Source organism: Piliocolobus tephrosceles, chromosome 4 (genome assembly GCF_002776525.5).
Source record: "Piliocolobus tephrosceles isolate RC106 chromosome 4, ASM277652v3, whole genome shotgun sequence".
Taxonomy (NCBI): domain Eukaryota; kingdom Metazoa; phylum Chordata; class Mammalia; order Primates; family Cercopithecidae; genus Piliocolobus; species Piliocolobus tephrosceles.
In genome coordinates, this window is record NC_045437.1 from 151,523,885 (window position 1) to 151,547,568 (window position 23,684).

The window sequence follows — 23,684 nt, forward strand, 5'->3', positions numbered from 1 at the left end:
TATTGTCTCCCTTTGAGGGGAAGCCATTGGGTCATGAGGTAAGGTATGATACCCAGGGTTACATAGTTAGAAGCAGCAGAGCCAGGGTTTAAACTAAGATCTACCTTACCCCAGAGCCTGTTTTCAGCAATTCTCCCAGGTAATTCTGATACACACTAAATTTTGAGAGTTACGTTCTATAACATAGTATTAAATCCTATTTTATGTTTAATTTCATTGGTTTATGGGAAAACAGAACCAAGATACAATCTGAAGAAGGCAGGATGGGTGTTGGGAGAATTGACAGTGACCTTCCTAAAACATAAAGCAGTTTTGAGAACTTGCTGATAATGGACAGTAGATCTATAGAAAAACAGCAAGTTAGGAATAGTCGGCATGGGGAAAAGGTTTCTAGGGCTTCTAAAAAAAAGAGCAATGTAAAATGAATATTTAGGATCACTTTTACAAATATGTTAGTCTTCACATTTGCAGAATGTTGTAATTAATATAGTTAAGTCTCAACTGGTATTAACTTAGCAAATTGAATTTAATGTTAATTTTAAAAATCCTTTAATTTTCTATTTCATTGTTGAAAACTTGTCTAAGTTGTGTTGATCTGCTTTTATGAATTAAGTACAGTACAGTGAACATAATTGAATCTTTCTCTGGTGATTGAAGATCTTTCATAGTCTCAGAAATATCATTCTGAATTGCATAATGTAGACAGTATAGAAGCATGGACTTAAAATAGATTGACCCCAGGAAATATTCTGGAACAGGTTTTCTCAACCCCTGGGCCACGGATCAGTACAGGTCCATGATCTGTTAGGAACCAGGCTGCACAGTAGGAAGTGAGGGGTGGGCCAGCGAGCATTAACACCTAAGCTCTGCCTCCTGTCAGATCAGTGGCAGCATTAGATTCTCATAGGAGGCGAACTCTTTTGTGAACTGCGCATGCGAGGGATCCAGGTTACCCGTTCCTTATGATAATCTGAGAATCTAACTAATGCCTGATGATTTCAGGTTTCATCCTGAAACCATATTCCCACCCAGGTCCATGGAAAAAATGTCTTCCATAAAACTGGTCCCCAGTACTAAAAAGGTTGGGGACCACTGCTCTGAAAGTTTTGTTTAGGTGGAAGAGCGGCATAGGGCAATGAGGTATTTATTTGACCTTTTTTTTTTTTTTTTTTTTAAGAGACAGGGTCTTCTGTTGTCCAGACTGATCTCAAACTTTCGAGTTCAGATGTTCCCGTTGTCTTGGCCTCGCAACGTGCATTTTGATGGTCTGAAAAATATTTGGACAATAGAGCCTTAACAGAAAATTTAAATAATTAAGTAAAAAAAAATTTTTTTAATTGTCCCTTTATGGGCTCATTTTCTTAGACTGTAACTCTTACACAGTCATTTTCTCTTTCTTTTTTTCCTTCTTTCTCTTTTTCTTTTTCTTTTTTTTCTTTCTTTCTTTCTTTTTTTTTTTTTTTTTAGACAGTCTCACTCTGTCTTCCAGGCTGGATTATAGTGGCATGATCAGGGCTCACTGCAGGTCACAGCTTCCTGGGCTCAGGCGATTCTTCCATCTCAGCCTCCCGAGTAGCTGGGACTACAGGCACATGCTACCATGCCCAGATGATTTTTGTAGAGACAATTTCACCATGTTGCCCAAGCTGCTCTTAACTCCTGGGCTTAAGTGATCTGCCTGCCTCACCCTCCCAAAGCGCTAGGATTACAGGTGTGGGCCACCATGCATGGCCATAAAGTCATTTTTCATTGATGGCCCACCCTATAAGAATATGCATAGCAGCAGGTTTTAGGTTAGAAAAGGGATAGGGGGCTGGGCACGGTGGCTCATGCCTGTAATTCTAGCACTTTGGGAGGCCGAGGCAGGCGGATTGCTTGAGGTCAGGAGTTCAAGACCAGCCTGGCCAACATGACGAAACCCCATCTCTACTAAAAATACAAAAATTAGCCAGGCATGGTGGCATGCACCTGTAATCCCAGCTACTAAAGAGCCCAAGGAGGGAAAATCACTTGAACCTAAGAAGCAGAGATTGCAGTGAGCCGAGATCGCGCCACTGAACTCCAGCCTGGGCAACAGAGAGAGACTCTGTCTCAAAAAGAAAAAAAAAAGGGGGGGGGATAGGGACTTTTTTTGTTACTGTTTTACTTCTTTGATGTTAAATGGGAAAAAAAAAAAAAAAATAGGCCAGGTACGTTGGCTCATGCCTGAAATCCCAGTACTTTGGGAGGCTGAGGTGGGCAGATCACCTGAGGTCAGGAATTTGAGACCAGCCTGGCTAACGTGATGAAACCCCATCTCTACTAAAAATACACAGATTAGCTGGGCGTGGTGGTACGCTCCTGTAATCTCAGTTACTTGGGAGGCTGAGGCAGGAAAATTGCTTGAACCCTGGAGGTGGAGGTTGCAGGGAGCCGAGATCGTACCGCTGCACTCCTGCCTGGGTGACAGAGTGAGCCCCTGTCTCAAAATACAATAATAATTATAATAATAAATGGAAATAAATAGATACTTGTATAAAGCAGTGACCTCCTTGGAGATTGTTGTAACCTTAGTGATTTTTCATTCATTTGTTTATTTAAAAAATATTTATTGAGTACCTGTTACATGTTGGGAAGTGTAGTAGGCACTGGTGATACGATGGTGAACAAAACAGACTAGAATTTACATTCTTGTCAGGGATGCATCAAAACAACAAAAATTTTTATCAAGTTAATAGATATTCTAGTTAGAGTTCTTGGTTGCAGATAATAGAAACTGATTCTAGTTTCCTCAAGCGGAAAAGGGATTTTTCTGGAGGGTATTGAGGAACTCAGAATTACAAGAAGGCTGGAAAACAAAGTAAGGCCCAGCCAAAATACTATTCCAGGAACATTGTGCTCAGGATGCCGCCACTTGTTGGCTGGACACTCAATGCCACCATTACCAGCACCCTGCAATGGAACATGATCAGGCTTGCTGCTAGATAGACCATGCTGCTCATAGATATTTGCTACCACCTACTATATTCTCTACTGTGATGCAGCAACCATAAAAAGTCTGGACCAACCCTTTGCTTTTTGAGCTTCTTTAAGGTTCAAAATCCCAGGCAGGAATATCTAGTTGGTCACAAGGGCATAGAAAAGGGAATATCTGTCCCCCGTTGGCCTCCTCATCAGGAGGCAGGACTGCCTCTCTAACTTGAGATTTTACTAAAACAGTATGTTGGGCAGCCAAATTGTAAATGTCTGCCCTAACAGACAAAATAATTTAGCTTTTGGGCTGGGTGTGGTGGCTCACACTTGTAATCCCAACATTTTGGGAAGCTGAGGCAGGAGGTTAGTTTGAGGTGACAAGTTTGAGACCAACCTATGCAAATAGTAAGCCGCCATCACTACAAAAAATAAAAATTAGCCAGTCATGGTGGTGTGCACCTGTAGTCCCAGCTACTCCAGAGGCTGAGGTGGGCGGACTGTTTGAGTCCAGCAGTTCAAGGCTACAGAGAGCTATGATCATGCCTGGGCAATCTAGCCTGGGTGACAGAGCAAGACCCCATCTCTAATAATAATAATAATTTAGTAATTGCAAATAGTCCAAGTATAATGATGGAAACAAAATGGGGTCTGAAATAGAGACTAATAGAAGGAAATCTTTAAATGGAGAATAATGAGGGAAGACCTCCACAAGTGGGAGATATTTGGTTAAGAATTGGGTAATGAACTCTCCCAGTTTGCCTGGGACTGGAATGTTCTAGGATGTAGGGCTTCCATTGCTAAAACTGGGAAAGTTTTACACAATGAAGTTGGGGCCACTCTAATTGTGAAGGAACCATACAGGACAAGAGTAGAGGCAGGAGCATTTCATGAAGAAGGAATGTTGCAGGTACAGAGGCCCCAGGTGGAAAAGGTCTTCACGTGTTGGAGGAACTGAGAAGTCAGTGTTAATGAGAGGAGTGTTATGTGAGCTGGGAAAGAATAATTAGTTAGGAGGTAGATCATGCAGGGCCTTTAGGCTATGGTGAGTATTTGGATTTTATTCTAAGTACAATGAGTTGCTACTGAAGGGAGGGCTTTAGGCAGGGGAATAATATGATCTGATTTGTTTTGTGAAGACCACTCTTGTTGATGGATGGGGAACAGATTAGAAGGGATTAAGAGTTGGAAGTCAGCGGGTGGCTTGGCTCATACCTGTAATCCTGTCACTCTGAGAGGCTGAGGCAGGAGAGTTGCTTGAGCTCAGGAGTTTGAGACCAGTCTGAGCAACATAGTGAAACCTTATCTCTACTAAAAATAAAAAAATGTTAGTTGCATGTGGTGGCGCATGCCTGTAGTCCCAGCCCAGCCACTAGGGAGGCAGAGGCGGTAGGATTGCTTGAGCCCAGGAGGTCAAGGCTGCAGTGAGCCATGATCGTGCCACTGCACTCCAGCCTGGGCAACAAAGGGAGACCCTGCCTCAAAAAAAAAAAAAAAAAGAGTTGGAAGCAGGTAAGAGTAGGAACCTATTGCGTTAGTCCCAGCTAGAGTTGGTGGTAGCCTGAACTAAGGTGTTGGCTATGGAGACAGAGAAATGGATGCATTCAAAATATATTTTGCCTGCCTGCCTCAGCAACATGTCTCTACAAAGAAAAAAAAATTAGCCAGGCATGGTGTGTATGCCTGTAGTCCCAGCTACTCAGGAGGCTGAGGTGGGAGAATGGCTTAAGCCCAGGGGTTTAAGGCTGCAGTGAACCGTGATCACACCACTGCTCTCCAGCCTGGGCGACAGAGCAAGACCCTGTCTCAAAAAAAATTAAAAAGTGAAAAGATACATAGATATATATATTTTGGATACAGAATCAGCAGGACTTGGAGGGTTGGATGCAGGCTGTGAAGGAAGGATGAGATCAAGGATGACTTTAGTCATATGCAGTTTGAAGTGTTTCGTTGTGAAGAGAAAACAGACGCTATCAGAAGAAAACTGCCTTCTTTTCTCACCAGATACAGCAACCACTCTCCTTTTATACCTATATAATCTGCAGTTGCTCTTGCCGCAGAGCATGAAGTGACCCTGCTCCTATCTAAAGCCCTCCCTTCACACTGTGTCCTATTCATTCATTCATTCATTCACTAATGCCAGAGACACAGTAGTTAACACAATGCAACAAAGTCCTGCTCTTACAGAGCTTACATTCTAATCATGAGGAAACAGACAGACAAATACATTTGTAATATGGCAGATGGTAAAAATACTATGGTGAAAAAGCAGAAGGAGACTATAGGGAGTCCCTTGATTGGAGGGGGGCAGGGTGAGAGTTATTATTTTTGATAGGTTGCGTAGGTCAGAGGAGACTTCTTTGAGAGTGACATTTGAGCAGACATCTGAAAGAGCGAGGAAGCCAAACAAGCAGATGTCAGGAGGAATGAGTCATTCCCGGCAGAAGGCAAAGCAAGTGCAATGCCCCTGAGGTGAGTATGCTTGGCGTGTTCATGGGACAGCAAGAAGGCCAGTGTGGCTGAAGTGGAAGGAGCAAGTGGAGAGGGGTAGGAAATGAGGGCAGAGAGGAGTTAGCAGGAGGATAGATTGTGTAGGGCGTTGTAGGCATTTGTAAAGTCTGCAAAAACCAAGTCAGACAGAAGCATCTCCTCGTGTGTACTACTGCAGTATCTCCCCTCTCCTATATTATCAATTTTCCTTCTCCTAGAATAATAGTTCTGAAATTTTTTGGTCTTAGGACTCCTTTGTAATCTTAAAAATTACTTAGAACCCCTTGCCTTATACCTGACCTTAGGAGAAAAGCATTCAGCTTTTTATACATTGAGTATGATGTTCTTAAGAAGCCCATCATCAGGTTGAGGAAGTTCCCTTCTATTCCTAGTTTGCTGGGAGATTTTAGCAGGAACAGAGTTTTTTTTTTTGCTTTTGTTTTTAAAGAGATGCGGTCTCACTCTCTTTCTCAGGCTGGAGTGCAGTGGCACAATCACAGCTCACCGCATCCTCAAACTCCTGGACTCAAGAGATCCTCTTGCCTATGCCTCCCCAAGTAGCTGGGACTACAGGCAAGCACCATCACCCCTGGCTAATTCTTTTTTTTTTTCTTTTTCCCAATAGAAATGGGGGTCTCACCATTTTGTCCAGGCTGGTCTTGAACTCCTGGGCTCAGGCAGCCCCCCTGCCTCAGCCTCCCAAAGTGCTGGGATTACAGGCATAAGCTACCCTACCCAGCCCTTTCCTCTGTATCTGTTGAGATAAGCAAGTGAGTTGTTTTTTTTTTAATCTGTTAATATGATGAATTACTTTTTTTTTTTTTAAACAGTTTTGTGGGCCGGGCGCGGTGGCTCAAGCCTGTAATCCCAGCACTTTGGGAGGCCGAGACGGGCGGATCACGAGGTCAGGAGATTGAGACCATCCTGGCTAACATGGTGAAACCCCGTCTCTACTAAAATACAAAAAATTAGCCGGGCGTGTTGGCGGGCGCCTGTAGTCCCAGCTACTCGGGAGGCTGAGGCAGGAGAATGGCGTGAACCCGGGAGGCAGAGCTTGCAGTGAGCTGAGATCAGGCCACTGCACTCCAGCCTGGGCGACAGAGCGAGACTCCGTCTCAAAAAAAAAAAATAAAAAAAAAAAATAAATAAATAAACAGTTTTGCTCTTGTTGCTCAGGCTGGAGTGCAATGGCACGATCTTGGCTCACCGCAACCTCTGCCTCTTGGGTTCAAGAGATTCTCCTGCCTCAGCCTCCCGAGTAGCTGGGATTACAGGTATGCGTCACCATTCCTTGCTAATTTTGTATCTTTAGTAGGGACAGGGTTTCTCTATGTTGGTCAGGCTGGTCTCAAACTCCCGACCTTAGGTGATCTGCCCACCTCAGCCTCCCAAAGTGCTGGGATTACAGGCATGAGCCACTGTGCCTGGCCTACATTTTTGAATGTTAAACAACCTTGCATTCCTGTGATAACCTCACTTGGTTGTGACATATGATCCTTCTTATATATTGTTGGATTTCATTGCTAACATTTTGTTGATATTTTTTTTTTTTTTGAGATGGAGTCTCGCTCTGTCACCCAGGCTGGAGTGCAGTGGCCGGATCTCAGCTCACTGCAAGCTCCGCCGCCCGGGTTTACGCCATTCTCCTGGCTCAGCCTCCCAAGTAGCTGGGACTACAGGCGCCTGCCACCTCGCCCGGCTAGTTTTTTTGTATTTTTTAGTAGAGACGAGGTTTCACCGTATTAGCCAGGATGGTCTCGATCTCTTGACCTCGTGATCCGCCCGTCTCGGCCTCCCAAAGTGCTGGGATTACAGGCTTGAGCCACCGCGCCCGGCCTTGTTGATAATTTTTACATCAGCTGAGCACTGTGGCTCACGCCTATAATCCCAGCACTTTGGGAGGCTGAGGCAGGTGGGTCACTTGAGTTCAGGAGATCGAGACCAGCCTGGTCAACATGGTGGAACCCCGTCTCTACAAAAAAATACAAAAACTAGCCAGGCATAGTGGTGTACACCTGTAGTACCAGCTACTCAAGAGGCTGAGGCAGGAGAATTGCTTGAATCAGGGAGGCAGAGGTTGCGGTGAGTTGAGATTGTGCCACTGCACTCCATCCTGGGAGACAGAGTGAGACTCCATCTCAACAAAAAGGCCACGCACAGTGGCTCACACCTGTAATCCCAGCACTTTGGGAGGCCAAGGCAGGCCAACATGGTGAGACCCTATCAGTACCAAAAATACAAAAATTAGCCGGGTATGGTGGCGCACACCTGTAATTCCAGCTACTTGGGATGCTGAGGCAGGAGAAACGCTTGAACCCAGGAGGCGGAGGTTGCAGTGAGCTGAGATAGCACCACTGCACTCCAGCCTGGGCAACAGAGCAAGACTCCATCACACACACACAAAAAAATTTTGTGTGTGTGTGTGTGTGTGTGTGTGTGTTTACCTCTGTGTTCATGAGAGATATTCATCTTCAGTGTTTTGGCTTTTCATGGTACTGTTTTGGTATTGGTATCAGTGTAATGCTAGCATCATGAAATGATTTGCAAATAATTCCCTCTTTTTTTCAATTTTCTGGAAGAATTTATATAGAATTGGTTTTATTTCTCTTTTAGATGTTTGGTACGATTCACCAGTGAAGCCACCTGGGCCTAGAGTTTTCTCTGTGGAAATGTTTTTAACAAATTCAACTTACTTTATAGATATGAACTACTCAGGTTATCCATTTCTTTTTGAGTGAGTTTGGTAGTTTGTGTCTTTGAAGGAATCTGCCCATTTTAATTAGGTTGTCAAATATAGTGGCATAAAGTTGTTAAAAATACTTCCTGGCCAGGCCCAGTGGCTCACGCCTGTAATCCCAGCACTTTGGGAGGCCAAGGCGGGTGGATCACGAAGTCAGGAGATCGAGACCATCCTGGCTAACACAGTGAAACCCCGTCTCTACTAAAAATACAAAAACTTAGCCGGGCGTGGTGGCAGGCGCCTGTAGTCCTAGCTGCTTGGGAGGCTGAGGTAGGAGAATGCTGTGAACCCGGGAGGTGGAGCTTGCAGTGCTTGCAGTGAGCGGAGATCGTGCCACTGTATTCCAGCCTGCAGCCTGGGTGACAGAGCGAAACTCCATCTCAAAAAGAAAAACAATTTTTCTTATTAGCTTTTTAGTGTCTGTAGAATCCATAGTGATGTCTGTCTTTCCTCATATTGGTTATATGTGCCCTCTGTCTTATTCCTGATAAGTCTGGGTGGAGATTTATCAATACTGATCTTTTAAAAAAAAATCATCTTTTGGTTTCACTGACTTTCTCCATTGTTTTTCTGTTTTCTATTCCATTGATTTTGCACTCTAATCTTTGGATACTTTGAGTTTAATTTGATCTTCATTTTTTAGTTTGTTAAGGTTGCAGCTAAGGTCATTGATTTGAGACCTTTTTAAATAACGATATTTAGTGCTTTAGCTGCATCTCACAAATTTTGATATGTTGCATTTTATTCAGTTCAAAATACTTTCCAATTTCCTTTTTTGGTTTCTTTTTTGATGTAGGGGTTACTTAGAAGCTTGTTATTTAGTTATTTGCAAATATTTGAGGACTTTTTGAGGACCTAATATTTGAGGACCTTTCTGTTATTGATTTCTAACTTAATTTGATTGTCAAGAATATATTTTATATGACTTAAATCCTTTTAGGCACATTGAGATTGGTTTTTATGGTCCAGGATATGTCCCAGAACATCTTGGTAAATGTTTAGTGTAACTTAGAAAATGTATAGTCTGCTATTCTTGAATAGAACATTCTATACATGTCAAGTAGGTCTGGTTGATTTATATTGTTGAACACTTATCTATATACTTATTAATTTTCTGTCTATTAATCTATCACTTTTTTTTTCTTTTGAGATAGAGTCTCACTCTGTTGCCCAGAACGGACTGCAGTGGCACAATCACAGCTCACTGCAGCCTCAACCTCCTGAGCACAAACAATTCTCCTGCCTCAGCCTCCCAGGTAGCTGGGACTACAGGCATGCACCACCGTACCCAGCTAATTTTTGTATTTTTTTGTAGAGACAGGGTTTTACCATGTTGCCCAGGCTGGTCTTAGACTTCTGAGCTCAAGCAACCCACCTGTCTCAGCCTCCCAACATGCAGAGATGAGTAATCATATGGTTTTTGTCCTTTATTTTATTGATATGGTGGGGTACGGTGGCTGATTTTCGGATGTTAGGTCAACCTTGCATTTCTGAGATACATCCTACCTGGTCATGGTTTAAGTCTTTTGTTTTGTTAATTAGAGTTGGGGCTATGCCTCCCTATGTCACCTTGAACTCCTGTGTGCTCCAGCAATCCTTCCACCTCAGCCTCCTGAGAAGCTAAGACTACAGGTGCACGCCACTGCACCTGGCTAGTTTCAGTAGTTTTTGTTTTGTTAGGAATTAGTCCATTTCATCTAAGTGGTCTCATTTGTTGGCACACATTTATTCATTAATATTTCCTCATGATCCTTTTTATTTCTGTAAGGTTGGTAGTAACGTCCCACTTTCCATTCCTGATTTTGGTAACTTGAGACTTTTTTTTTTTTAATTGTTTAGGCCAACTAAAAAGTTTCTCGATTTTTGCTGATCTTTTCGAAGAACCAACTTTTGGTTCTATTGTTTCTCTATTCTCTTAAGTTCTGCTCTAATCTTTTTTATTTCCTTCCTTCTGCTTGCTTTGGGTTTAGTTTCCTCTTAGGTGGGAGTTTAGGTAATTGATTTGAGATCTTCTTTTTTATTACAGGCATTTATAACTATAAATTTTTCTCTAAGCATTATTTTAGCTGCATTCCATAAGCTTTGGTGTATTGTATCTTCATTTTAATTCATCTCAAAGTATTTTCTGATTTTCCTATGATTTCTTCATTGACCCATTGGTTATTAACAAGTATGTTAATTTTCTTTTTCTTTTCTTTCTTTCTTTCTTTTTTTTTTTTTTTTTTTTTTTTTTTTTGAGGCAGAGTCTTGCTCTGTCCCCCAGGCTGGAGGGCAGTGGCATGATCTTGGCTTACTGCAACCTCTGCCCCCTAGGTTCAAGCAGTTCTCCTGCCTCAGCCTCCCAAGTAGCTGGAATTACAGGCGTACACTACCACGCCCAGCTAATTTTTGTATTTTTAGTAGAGACGGGTTTCGCTATATTGGCCAGGCTGGTCTCAAACTCGTGACCTTAAGTGATCCACCTGCCTCAGTCTCCCAAAGTGCTGGAATTACAGGCATGAGCCACCACGCCCGGCCCTTTTTTTTTTTCCCCCCCAGACAGAGTCTCCCTCTGTAACCTAGGCTAGAGTACAGTAGTGTGATCTTGGCTCACTGCAACCTGCACCTCCCAGGTTCAGGCGATTCTCCTGCCTCAGCCTCCTGAGTAGCTGGGACTACAGGCGCCCACCACCACGCCTGGCTAATTTTTGTATTTTTAGTACAGATGGGGTTTCACCATGATGGCCAGGCTGGTCTTGAACTCCTGACCTCAGGTGATCCACCCACCTCAGCCTCCCAAAGTGCTGGGATTACAGGTGTGAGCCACCATGCCCGGCCTATTTAATTTTCATGAATTTGTGAATTTTCCAGATTTTTTCTGTTAACTGATTTCTAATGTTATTCCATTGTAGTTAGAGAACATAGTTTGTGTCATTTCAATCCTTTTAAATTTATTGAGGCTTATTTTATTTTATTTTTGAGATGGAGTCTCATTCTATCACCAGGCTGGAGTGCAGTGGCACGATCTAAGATCACTGCAACTTCCACCTCCCAGGTTCAAGCAATTCTCCTGCCTCAGTCTCCTGAGTAACTGGGACTACAGGCATGTGCCACCAGGCCCAGCTAATTTTTGTATTTTTAGTAGAGACAGGGTTTTACCATGTTGGCCAGGATGGTCTCGATCTCTTGATGTCGTGATCTGCCCGCCTGAAGCCTCCCAAAGTGCTAGGATTATAGGCGTGAGCCATTGCACCTGGTGAGGCTTATTTTATGTTCAAGCATATGGCCTGTTGTGAGAATGTGCAATGTGTGCTGGAGAAGAATGTATATTCTACTGTTGTTGGGTAGAGTGTTCTCTAGGTGTCTTTTAGGTCTGGTTGGTTTATAGTATTATTTAAATGAGTTTTTGAGGTTTCTAAAAATAGTATCACTGGGTGTGGTGGCTCACACCTGTAATCCCAGCACTTTGGGAGGCTAAGGCAAGAGGACATTCAAGCCCAGGAGTTCACCACCAGCCTGGGCAACAAAGAGAGACCTTGTCTCTACAAAAAAAAAAAATGCAAGGTGTGGTGGTGTAAGCCTGTAGTTCCAGCTACTTGGGAGGCTGAGGTGGGAGGATCACTTGAGCCTGGGATGTGGAGGTTGCAGTGAGCTGTGATCATGCCACTGCACTCCAGCCTGGATGAGAGAGTGAGACCCTGTCTCAAGAAACAAAAAAAAAGGTACCATACTAAATGGGCTCTCTCACTGGCTGCCTTGTTATTCTCACCCAGGGCCATTGCATTTGTTGTTCCGTCATCCTAGAACTTTCCTCCCCAAGATAATCCATGATTTTCTTCCTCATTTCAGTCTCATCTCTGTACATATGTCTTATAAGGACCTTTCCTGACAGACTTCCCAACCCCTGTGTTTTTCTTTTCATCCTTCTTTGTTTTGATTTATGCTATTTATCACTATGTGAAAAAATATGGAGTATATTTATTAGTCTAATTGTCTCTTTTACTCTTTTGTTCATTGCTACGTCACCTAGTAGGTACTCAAAACGTATCAAGCTTCCATATGTGAATTTGGAAGTTCAGAAGTCAGAGCAGAGGACTTGATTAAGATAGAAAAATTGGGGAATCATTAGCTTAGAGTGAAATTTTAAATTTGTAGGTAGAAGAAATTACTTATGGCTAGAGAGAAGAGATAAAAGAGAAAAGGGCCAGGGCCTAGCCCTGATGAATCCAGCATCTATTACAGGTTTGATAGGTAAGGAGGCCTAACAAAGAAAATTGACAAGGAGCAGAGGAGAGGGCACAGAGGTAGAAGCATCATGGTTCTTCTAGTGTAGGGACTGCCTGTATTAGAAATAAAGAACTAGGCCGGGCGCAGTGGCTCATGCCTGTAATCCTAGCACTTTGGGAGGCCGAGGTAGGCAGATCACTTGAGGTCAGGAGTTTGAGACCAGCTTGGTCAACACGGTGAATCCCGTCTCTACTAAAAATACAAAATTAAAAAATAATAATGGCCGGACGCAGTGGCTCAAGCCTGTAATCCCAGCACTTTGGGAGGCTGAGGCGGGCAAATCATGAAGTCAGGAGATCAAGACCATCCTGGCTAACACGGTGAAACCCCATCTCTACTAAAAATACAATAAAATTAGCCGGGCATGGTGGCAGGCGCCTGTAGTCCCAGCTACTCCGGAGGTTGAGGCAGGAGAATGGTGTGAACCCAGGAGGCGGAGCTTGCAGTGAGCCGAGATCGTGCCACTGCACTCCAGCCCGGGGGACGGAGCAAGACTGTCTCAATAATAATAATAATAAGATAAAAATACAAAATTAGCCAGGCATGATGGTGCATGTTTGTGATCCCAGCTACTCAGGAGCTGAGACAGAATCACTTGAACCAGGCAAGCGGAGGTTGCAGTGAGCTGAGATCACACCATAGAGCTCTAGACTGGACAACAGAGCCAGACTCTGTCTCAAAAAAATAAATAAAAATACAAAAATCAGCTGTGGGTGGTGGTGCACGCCTGTAATCCCAACTACTTGAGAGGCTGAGGCAGGGGAATCGCTTGAACTCAGGAGGTGGAGGTTGCAGTGAGCTGAGATCATGCTACTGCACTCCATCCTGGGTTCCAGAGGGAGACTCCATCTCAAAAATAAATAAATAAATAAATAAATAAAAATCACTAAAAGAGTAGGAGGTGCCATTGAAGCCAACAAAAATGGAGTAGCCAACTTAATGGAAGCTGACATGAGGTTCAGAAAGATAATGTGGCTGGAGAAGTGACTGTCAGATGCTGAAACATGAAGGCTGTTGATAGCCTTGACAAGAGCGGAAGAGTGGTGCAGACAGAAGCTGGACTGGCTTACGTGTACTCAAGAATGTGTAGTTTATAAAATAATTATTCAATGTAGTTTATCAAGTCTTTTAATAGAATCTGCAAGTTGAATCTAGTAAGTTTCCCTCCCTTCTTTTTGGCTTTCTCAGTATTTAAAAACTCCCATATTTGGAAACACTCTAGTAATTCCTTAAAGATTGAAAATGGGTAGTTATTGAATGCTGTCTAAGCCAGATGATCCTGGGATCTTCCCACACCAGCTTCTGGGAACTGGGAAACTTCCAACTAGCTAGACAGAACTAAAGTACCATCTTCATCATCTCTCCATGACCTAGCACTTACATTCTTTGCGATCAGTTGACATTTATTTTCATATAAGTGTGTAGGAAAGAAGTACCTTGCTCTTTTTTAGAAAAGACAGGGTTTCGGCCGGGCGCGGTGGCTCAACCCTGTAATCCTAGCACCTTGGGGGGCCGAGACGGGTGGATCACGAGGTCAGGAGATCGAGACCATCCTGGCTAACACGGTGAAACCCCGTCTCTACTAAAAAATACAAAAAAACTAGCCGGGCGAGGTGGCGGGCGCCTGTAGTCCCAGCTACTCGGGAGGCTGAGGCAGGAGAATGGCGTGAATCCGGGAGGTGGAGCTTGCAGTGAGCTGAGATCTGGCCACTGCACTCCAGCCTGGGCAACAGAGCAAGACTCCGTCTCAAAAAAAGAAAAAGACAGGGTTTCACGCTATCACCCAGGCTGGAATGCAATGGCACGATCACAGCTCACTGCAGCCTCGACCTCCTGGGCTCGATTGATCCTTCCACTTCAGCCTCCCAAGTAGCTGGGACTACAGGCGCACGCTACCACATCTGGCTAATTGTTTTTTTTTGTAGAGACAAGGTTTCACCATGTTGCCCAAGCTGGTTTTGAACTACTGGACTCAAGCGATTCGGAATCACCTAGGCCTCTCAAAGTGCTGGGATTACAGGTGTGAGCTACCAAGCCCGGCCGCTGAAGTAGCTTTTTCTATTTGTGAAAGTAGTTTTCTGCTGTCATTTATTTTTGACATCTTGTCCTTGGACTATATGAAGATGTTAATCACCTTAATTATCCCTATAATAGCTACTAGAAACCTAAAACATTGGCACAAGAGAATAGAGATTTGAGAAATAGACATATGCATATATGTAATTGGTAATTCAGCCAAGATAAAAAATAATCAAATGGAGAAAGCATAGTCTTTTTAACAAATTGTGCGGGACCAATTGGAAATCCGTATGTTAAAAGATAAAAGTTCTTTAACCCATGCTCTACATCATATATTAAAATTAACACAAAATGGATCATAGCTCCAAATCTAAAACTTTAAACCATAAACCATCCGAAGAAAGGCCTGGCACGGTGGTTCATGCCTGTAAATCCCAGCACTTTGGGAGGTCGAGGCCGGTGGATCACCTGAGGTCAGGAGTTCGAGACCAGCCTGATCAACATGGTGAAACCCCCATCTCTACTAAATATATGAAAATTAGCTGAGTGGAGCCAGGCGCGGTGGCTCATGCCTGTAATCCCAGCACTTTGGAGGGCTGAGGCGGGCAGATCATGAGGTCCGGATGTTGAGACCATTGTGGCTAAGATGGTGAAACCCCATCTCTACTAAAAATACAAAAAATTAGCTGGGCATGGCGCCTGTAGTCCCAGCTACTTGGGAGGCTGAGGCAGGAGAATGGCGTGAACCCAGGAGGCAGAGCTTGCAGTGAGCCGAGATCGCGCCACTGCACTCCAGCCTGAGTGACAGAGCAAGACTCTGTCTCAAAAACAAAAAAAAAAATTTAGCTAAGTGGTTGGGCATGGTGGCTCACACTTGTAATCCTAGCACTTTGGGTGTCCAAGGTGGGTGGATCACGAGGTCAGGAGTTTGAGACCAGCCTGGCCAACACAGTGAAACCCCGTCTCTACTAAAAATACAAAAATTAGTTGGGCGTGGTGGCGGGTGCCTGTGATCCCAGCTACTCAGGAGGCTGAGGCAGAAGAATCGCTGAAACCTGGGAGGTGAAAGTTGCAGTGAGCCAAGTTCGTGCCACTGCACTCCAGCCTGGGCGACAGAGGTAGACTCCATCTCACAAAAAAAAAAAAAAAAAATTAGCCAAGCATGGTGGCCGGCGCCTGTAATGCCAGCTAGTCAGGAGACTGAGGCAAGGAGAATCACTTGAACCTGGGAGGCAGAGGTTGCAGTGAACTGAGATCATGCCACTGCACCCCAGCCTGGGCGACAGAGTAAGACTCTGTCTCAAAAAAAAAAAAAAATTCCAAAGAAAACAGGGGACAATTTTTGTGACCTTGAGTTGGGCAAAAATTTATTAGATACAATGCTTAAAAATGGATACAGACCAGGCGTGGTGGCTCATGCCTGTAAACCCAGCACTTTGGGAGGCTGAGGCAGATGGATCACTTAAGCCCAGGAGTTCGAGACCAGCCTGGGCAACATGGTAACACCCCGTCTCTACAAAAAGTACAGAAATTAGCTGGGGATGGTGATGCACACCTGTAGTCCCAGTTACTCAGGAGGCTGAGTTGGGAGGATCGCTTCAGCCTGAGAGGCAGAGGTTGCAGTGAGCTAAGATTGTGCCACTGCACTCCAACCAGGGTGACAGAGTGAGACCCTACCTCAACAACAACAACAAAAAAGATAAGTTTCAATTAGCTAATTAATTCCAAACTCTTAATAATATGGCTCTTAGCATGACTATTATGGTGTGTTCTAGAGAAGTCCCTTCTGAAAACGTCATCTAGCTTTCTCCTGCCTTCTCAGGGGAAAGTTGAAGTTATATGAAGTCCTGTCTGTCATGGAGACCAGGCACCCAACTCCTCAGTGCCTCACCACGTCTCCTTTCCTCCCCTACCTTTGGTTGATCCATTCATGCATCACTGGCTTTGTGACTTTGACTGTATCTCTTGGCTTCTTCCTTTTGGGCTTTGGCTCCTGCTACTGCCTAATTATTTTTCCATCTTCCAAGTTAGGCTACCAAGAGAGGGAACCTGATTGGCCTAGATTATTTTTCCTTATTCTAGACCACTAAATAGATGTGTTCAACCAGCAATATGGTCCAGTCATCAGTGACTGGGGGGTAGGATGGATGGGGACATAGGGCAATGTTTGGAAGGAGTCTAAGGGGAAAGGTATAGAATGTTGCTACGTATAATGTGGACTGTACCATCAGCTGGTACCATGAGCAAGAGATAGGACCGTGTGTGATAAAATCATAATATCCATAGTTGTCATAAAGCAAAATGTTGTTATTCTTATTTTCTTCTTCCAGAAACCATTGATCATCAAACTGCCTTCCAGTTATGTCTCTCTTATTGTATAGCCGCCCATCCTAAATCAGTCCATAACAGGTAGTATGATAAGTGTTTAGAGAAGGAGCTTTTGCCTGTTCTCTAGGTGAGAGGTAGAGATCTCAAAGTATGTGGCAACAGGATAGAATTGTGGATTAATTGGAAGGTGTTATCAGAGGTCATTTGATAAGACTCTCTTGACTCTGAATATAGCACCCAAACCATGCCTTTCAAATAAACAACAGTCCATCTTCTTATACTTTAGTCTGTTCCTGTGTAAGCAATTCTCAAGGCTAGTTCTTCATGACATTTGCGCCATTTTTTTTCCCTGATGGGTTTCATAGTATCCATCCTATAATGGTCATCATGCTATTTGATTTTAGTGTGTCCTTTTTTCTTGCATGATGCTTCTTTTGCTATTTTTCTTCTTGGCTTTTCATCTTTAGGTTTGTTGAGGTCCTTAAATCCTGATTGTCAATATCCTAGGATCCCAGAGACAAAATGGACTTCTTCTTCTTATTATTATTATTATTTTGTCACATAACTGGAGGGACTGAACTTATGTTTGCTTTCTGTTAGAAGAACTAGTGCATCTAAGACAGTCAGCAGCAGAATTTGGTTTGGCTAGTTAAGACGTCCATGGAGATGGAATATCATGCAGTCCAGGTAGAAAGATGTTAATGGGCCTGTGAAGACAGGTTGCCTACCCAGGGCTTCTCAAACTTGAGAAATCACCTGGGCATCTTGTTAAAATGCAGATTTTAATTCAGTAGGTTTGGGGTGTGGCCTCACATCTGGAAATCTGCATTTCAAAGAAGCTCCCAGGATATGTTGATGCTGCAGGTCTGCAGACACACTTGGAGGCATAAGAACTAAGGGATTTAATATTCCCAAACAGGCATCAGTGAACAGAAGCTGCCTATATCGCTCCCCCTCGATGCCAGAGAACTTGAATAGGCCAAGACTAAAGCAGGTGGAAAAATTCAAGGACAACACGATACCAGACAAAGTTAAAAAAAAGTATTTTTCTGGCCAAGGAAAACTCAGGAAGGTAAGAACTTTTTAAGATGGAAATCTTATTCATCTTCTCTCTCATGTCTTTGCTTTTCTGGTATGAGGATTGTTTTATTATGCCTTTTTTGTCTTCTTCTTCTTTACTTTTACTTTTTCCTCTTTGTTCTTTCCATCTTTCTGTCTTTTCTACATCTGTATCCACATGTGAAATATATATACATAAAATATTTGTATAACATAGATATATAAAGTATATCTATATTGTACTTTTAGAAATGTTGTCATCGGCCGGGCACAGTGGCTCACGCCTATAATCCTAGCACTTTGGGAGGGCGAGGCGGGCAGATTGCCTGAGCTCAGGAGTTTAAGACCAGACTGGGTAACACGGTGAAACCCCGTCTCTACTAAAATACAAAAACTCAGCTGGGCATGGCAGCATGTGCCTGTAGTCCTGGCTACTAGGAAGGCTGAGGCAGAAGAATCGCTTGAACCCAGGAGGCGGAGGTTGTAGTGAGCCAAGACTGCGCCACTGCACTCCAGCCTGGGCGACAGAGCAAGATGTGCGCCACCATGACCCACTCCATCCACTGTTTTTTTTTTTTTTTTTTTTTTTTTTTTTTTGAGACGGAGTCTCGCTCTGTCGCCCAGGCTGGAGCGCAGTGGCCGGATCTCAGCTCACTGCAAGCTCCGCCTCCTGGGTTTATGCCGTTCTCCTGCCTCAGCCTCCCTAGTAGCTGGGGCTACAGGCGCCTGCCACCTCGCCCGGCTAGTTTTTTGTATTTTTTTAGTAGAGACGGGGTTTCACCATGTTAGCCAGGATGGTCTCCATCTCTTGACCTCGTGATCCGCCCGTCTTGGCCTCCCAAAGTGCTGGGATTACAGACTTGAGCCACCGCGCCCGGCCATCTACTGGTTTTTAAACCTTTAACATGAGGGTTGGGTGTGGGGTGGGAATCTTGTCATCTTCAGGGCTTACATTTAAAGAAGACAGTCTCTCTGTGTGACATTAATATCACTCAGATGCTGGAGGAAGATTCTAACCAGGGGCACCTGATTGGTGATTTTTCCAAGGTGAGTTTGGCTACACCCATCCTGTATTTCAGTGAGTCATTTGGATCTGAATCTTCTCTGTTTGCAGAGAATGCCTGGTGTAAATATGCATCTTCACCAAATACTCTTTGATAACCTGACAGTACTGTAATGGTAGATCCAGGCCCTAAGCCTTTCCAGAAAGAAAGTATTTCTTATTCTTCTGGGAAGATCCAGAACACAGGGGAAAGTATGAGACTTTTTACTTTTTTTCTGTTTAAAAACATATTTTAAAATTATGTAAATAATACTTGGTTGTTACAGAAAAAGTAGAAAATGAAGAAATTTATCCCAAACTTTATTAACCAGGGTAATATTGCTTAGTATATATTCTTTTTTCCCCCCTACTCTCTGTATAATTGCAGAAGGTATATATTCTTACAGATTTTTTTCTGTATTTTCACAAACACATATACAAATACAGTTTTTGCTTTTCTACAAAAATAGTTTATATTGTTTTGTTATCTGTTGAGTTTTTCCTCTCATTTAATAATTATATCAGGAGCACCTTTTTTCCTATTACTAAGCAGTTATGCTTCATTCTTTCTTTCTTTTAAGATTCAAGGTCTCGCTCTGTTACCCAGGCTGGAGTACATTGGCATGATCATAGCTCACTTCAGCCTCGAGCTCCTGGCCTCAAGAAATTCCCTCTCTCCTTGGCTTCCCAAAGCACTGAGGTTACGGGCATGAGCCACGATGCCCAGCCCATTTCATTTTAATAGCTCCATATTATTTCATTTTTTTTTTTGGCTGCTCATAATTTCTTCATAAATCCCTTCTTGTAAGATATTTAGTTTTACAATTTTTTCTTATGAATGATACCAAGATGAATATATTTGTAGAGAAATCTAAAACTTCGTACACATCCTTGATTTGTTCTTTAGGATCAGTTCTTAGAAATCGACTTGATGTATATGCACTTTATAGAGACATTGATTTTTTTGAAGGCCTCTGGGGTTTTAAGGGTCACTTGGAAAGAAGGACAAAATAAGGGTCTTTGATCTCAAACTTGGGTGTGGAATATTCGCTTTTATTTCAGCTCTTGTGTATTTCTAGGTATGTGTGCTGCCAACCGTGTCAGGGAAACACCAAGATCTGAAGTATGTCAACCCAGAAACAGTAAGCAGATTTCTGGAGATGGTAACTAGTTACATAAGTTACCATCTGGTCTGTTCTGTCCCTAAAATCCCCCTTTCCATTTGTATTTCTTTCACTGTGTTCACTCACATAGGCTCCTTATTCAACTGAAGCTATATTAAAGGACTCCTTTTTCCCCATTCTTCTCTCTCCTTCCTTTTTAGTTTAAACAAATGATGTATAGTTGTTGTAAAAAGGAAAAAGGGAGGGGTCAGGCATGGTGGCTCACGCCTGTAATCCTAGCATTTTGGGAGGCTAAGGCAGGCAGATCTCAGGCACTTGAGGCCGGGAGTTGGAGACCACCCTGGCCAACATGACGAAACCCCATCTCTAATACAAATACAAAAAAATTAGCCAGGCGTGGTAGTGTGTGCCTGTAATCCCAGCTACTTGGGAGGCTGAGGCACAAGAATTGCTTGAACCCCGCTTGGGGAGGTTACAGTGAGCAGAGATCATGTCACTGTACTCCAGCCTGGGCGACACAGTGAGACTCTGTCTCAAAAAATAATTATTATTTAAGAAAAAAGGGAGAAAGAAAGGAAAATACAAAGGGCTGGGTGAGGTGGATCACGCCTGTAATCCCAGCACTTTGGGAGGCTGAGGCAGTCGGATCACAAGGTCAGGAGATTGAGACCATCCTGGCTAACACAGTGAAATCCCGTCTCTACTAAAAACACACAAAATTAGCCGGGCGTGGTGGCGGACACCTGTAGTCCCAGCTACTCGGGAGGCTGAGGCAGGAGAATGGTGTGAACCTGGGAGGCAGAGCTTGCAGTGAGCTGAGATCACGCCACTGAGCTGCAGCCTGGGCGACAGAGCGAGACTCCATCTCAAAAAAAAAAAAAAAAAAGAAAGGAAAATACAAAATCACACACAAAAAATGGTCTCAATTAAGGTCTCAATTAGGGTGACCATGCACCCTCGTTTACATTTTGCAATCCCATTTACATCTGTTAGTGAGGGTAATTATTAATAGTGTTTGCTTTCATTCTCAAAAGTCTCCCAGTTTGTACAAAAATTATTTGGTCACCATACCCACAATCTCATCACCAGAGACAACCACTAGTAATATTTTCCTATGGCCTTCCAGATTTTTATTTTATTTTATTATTTTATTTTATGTTATTTTATGTTATGTTATGTTATGTTATTTTATGTTATGTTATGTTATTTTATTTTGTTATGTTATTTTATTTTATTTTATGTTATTTTATTTTATTTTATGTTGTTATTTTATGTTATGTTATGTTATGTTATGTTATGTTATGTTATGTTATGTTATGTTATTTTTATTTTGACATGGAGTTTCACTCTTGTTGCCCAGGCTGGAGTGCAATGGCACAATCTTAACTTACTGTAACCTCTGCCTCCCAGAGGTGATTCTCCTGCCTCAGCCTCCCAAGTAGCTGAGATTACAGGTGCCCGCCATCACACCTGACTAATTTTTGTATTTTTAGTAGAGACAGGGTTTTTCTATGTTGGTCAGGCTGATTTCAAACTCCTGTCCTCAGGTGATCCACTCTCCTCAGGCTCCGAAAGTGCTGGGATTACGGGTGTGAGCAACCGTGCCCAGCCCCAGATTTTATTCTAGCATATGTTTTATAGAAATAGGATCATGGGCCGGGCACAGTGGCTCACGCCTGTAATCCCAGCACTTGGAAGGCCGAGGCAGGTGAATCACCTGAGGTCGGGAGTTCAAGGCTGGAGAAACTCTGTCTCTACTAAAAATATAAAATCAGCTGGATGTGGTAGTGTGTGCCTGTAATCCCAGCTACTTAGGAGGCCGAGGCAGGAGAATTGCTTGAACCCAGGAGGCAGAGGTTGCGGTGAGCTGAAATCTCACCATTGCACTCCAGCTTGGGCAACAAAAGCGAAACTCCATCTCAAAAAAAAAAAAAAAAAGATCATGATGAACGTATAGTATTGCAGTTTGCTTAGTAAGACATTATAGACATCTTTCTATATCAATAAGATATCTATGTTATCATTTTAATGGCTATGTAATGCTGCTCTGTTCTACTGACGTGTACAATTTATTTTACCAAACCCCTATTATTGAATATTGGAGTTATTTCTAATATTTTGATAATATAAAACAATGCTGAGATGAATATAATTGTGCCTACATCTTTGTGTACTTTTCCAGTTTACTTAAGATGTTAGAAATTGCTGAGTCAAACTGTAATTACATTTATTTGTATATGTATTTACAAAGTTCCCTCCAGAAAGGCTGAACCAGTTTACACTCAAGTAGCTTCAGTTTCTTCCTTCCTCTAGGTATCAACCTTTCGCTTCCATATCCTTTCCTGAAAGACTTACTTTCTTCCTTTTTGATGGCGGGTAGGGAACCATTTTGCATTTCTTCCTGCAATTTTGAGATCTCTAGCTGCTGCCTCTGCCACTGCAGAAGTCCTTGGGTGTCTCCTGAGAGGCTGATTCCAGCCATGCCTGTCCCCAGATGGGTAGCCTGATTATGGATTTCCTTGATATCTTGGCAGGGCCAGCTATTTTGGTTCTCTAAAAGGGCCACTTCCTGTTTCATTCTCTTTTGTGGGGTGGGGGCTGAATCATTGCCACATACCAAATATGAGATGACTTTGGAGGCTGGACATACAGTGGACATAACAGGAGTGTGATTGTAAGGAACTGTGTCATTGACTCTTCTCTCACTCAGAGTTGTAGTGAGCAGAATATTCAGTCATTGTTTCTGTCCAGGTGGCTGCCTTACTGTTGGGGAAGTTCCAGGGTCTGATTGAGAAGTTTTATGTCATTGATTGTCGCTATCCATATGAGTACCTGGGAGGACACATCCAGGTGAGACGACATTGTGGCCATTAGTAGGGGAGGACTGGAGATAGCTCTTTATTGAGAAGAGTCTGTGGACAAAGGGGCCTATGAACTCTAGAATCAGGACAAAGATTACATATTTGAAGCACATCAAGGCTGAGGTCCTCATTGTTTTAATTCTGTATACCTTAAGCAGCTTACTTTCCCTTTCCTTCCTAGATCTATCTCCCTCTTTTCTGTAGGAGCCAAGGGGTCCTACCTAGAAATAAAAACATGAATCCAAGGACTGAAGCACTTTGCAAACACTTACTATTCATGAACATTCCTCGCAGTGATCCCTATACTTCCAGTAGTTCAGTTTTATGAACATTTATTGACCATCTACTACATACCAAGCTCTATGCTAGGCGTTCAGGGTATATACAGAGATATACTTAGACCCCTGCCCTAAAGGTGCTGATAGTCCAGCTTTTCTGGTCCAAATTATCCCAGGTTGGTGTCTCAGTCATTTCTAAGTATTGGCACTGTCTGTAAGCCCCTGAGGAAATACTAAAATTCTTTTTCTACAGGGAGCCTTAAACTTGTATAGTCAGGAAGAACTGTTTAGCTTCTTTCTGAAGAAGCCCATTGTCCCTTTGGACACCCAGAAGAGAATAATCATCGTGTTCCACTGTGAATTCTCCTCAGAGAGGGGCCCCCGAATGTGAGTGTCTAAATGGGGTCTGGCGGGTAATGGAAATGGATTTTGAGTTGGACTTCTCACACCAGTTCAGGCAGAGACTGACTGGATTCTACAGTTTGAAGAATGTTAGGGAGGTTGAAGGAAGATGTTTCTGCAATTGAA

At 43.1% G+C, this 23,684-nt stretch overlaps 1 protein-coding gene across 1 annotated transcript in view; it reads left to right on the plus strand.

The window, feature by feature from the left end:
- CDC25C (cell division cycle 25C) overlaps positions 1–23,684 on the plus strand; it is a 50,885-nt gene that overhangs the window by 26,161 nt on the left and 1,040 nt on the right. Inside the window, exons 9-13 of the mRNA XM_023195423.1 lie at positions 17,712–17,864; positions 18,797–18,898; positions 19,973–20,056; positions 22,769–22,867; positions 23,410–23,543. Of these exons, the coding sequence (XP_023051191.1) occupies positions 17,712–17,864; positions 18,797–18,898; positions 19,973–20,056; positions 22,769–22,867; positions 23,410–23,543 (572 nt within the window). The remainder of the gene's footprint in view (positions 1–17,711; positions 17,865–18,796; positions 18,899–19,972; positions 20,057–22,768; positions 22,868–23,409; positions 23,544–23,684) is intronic.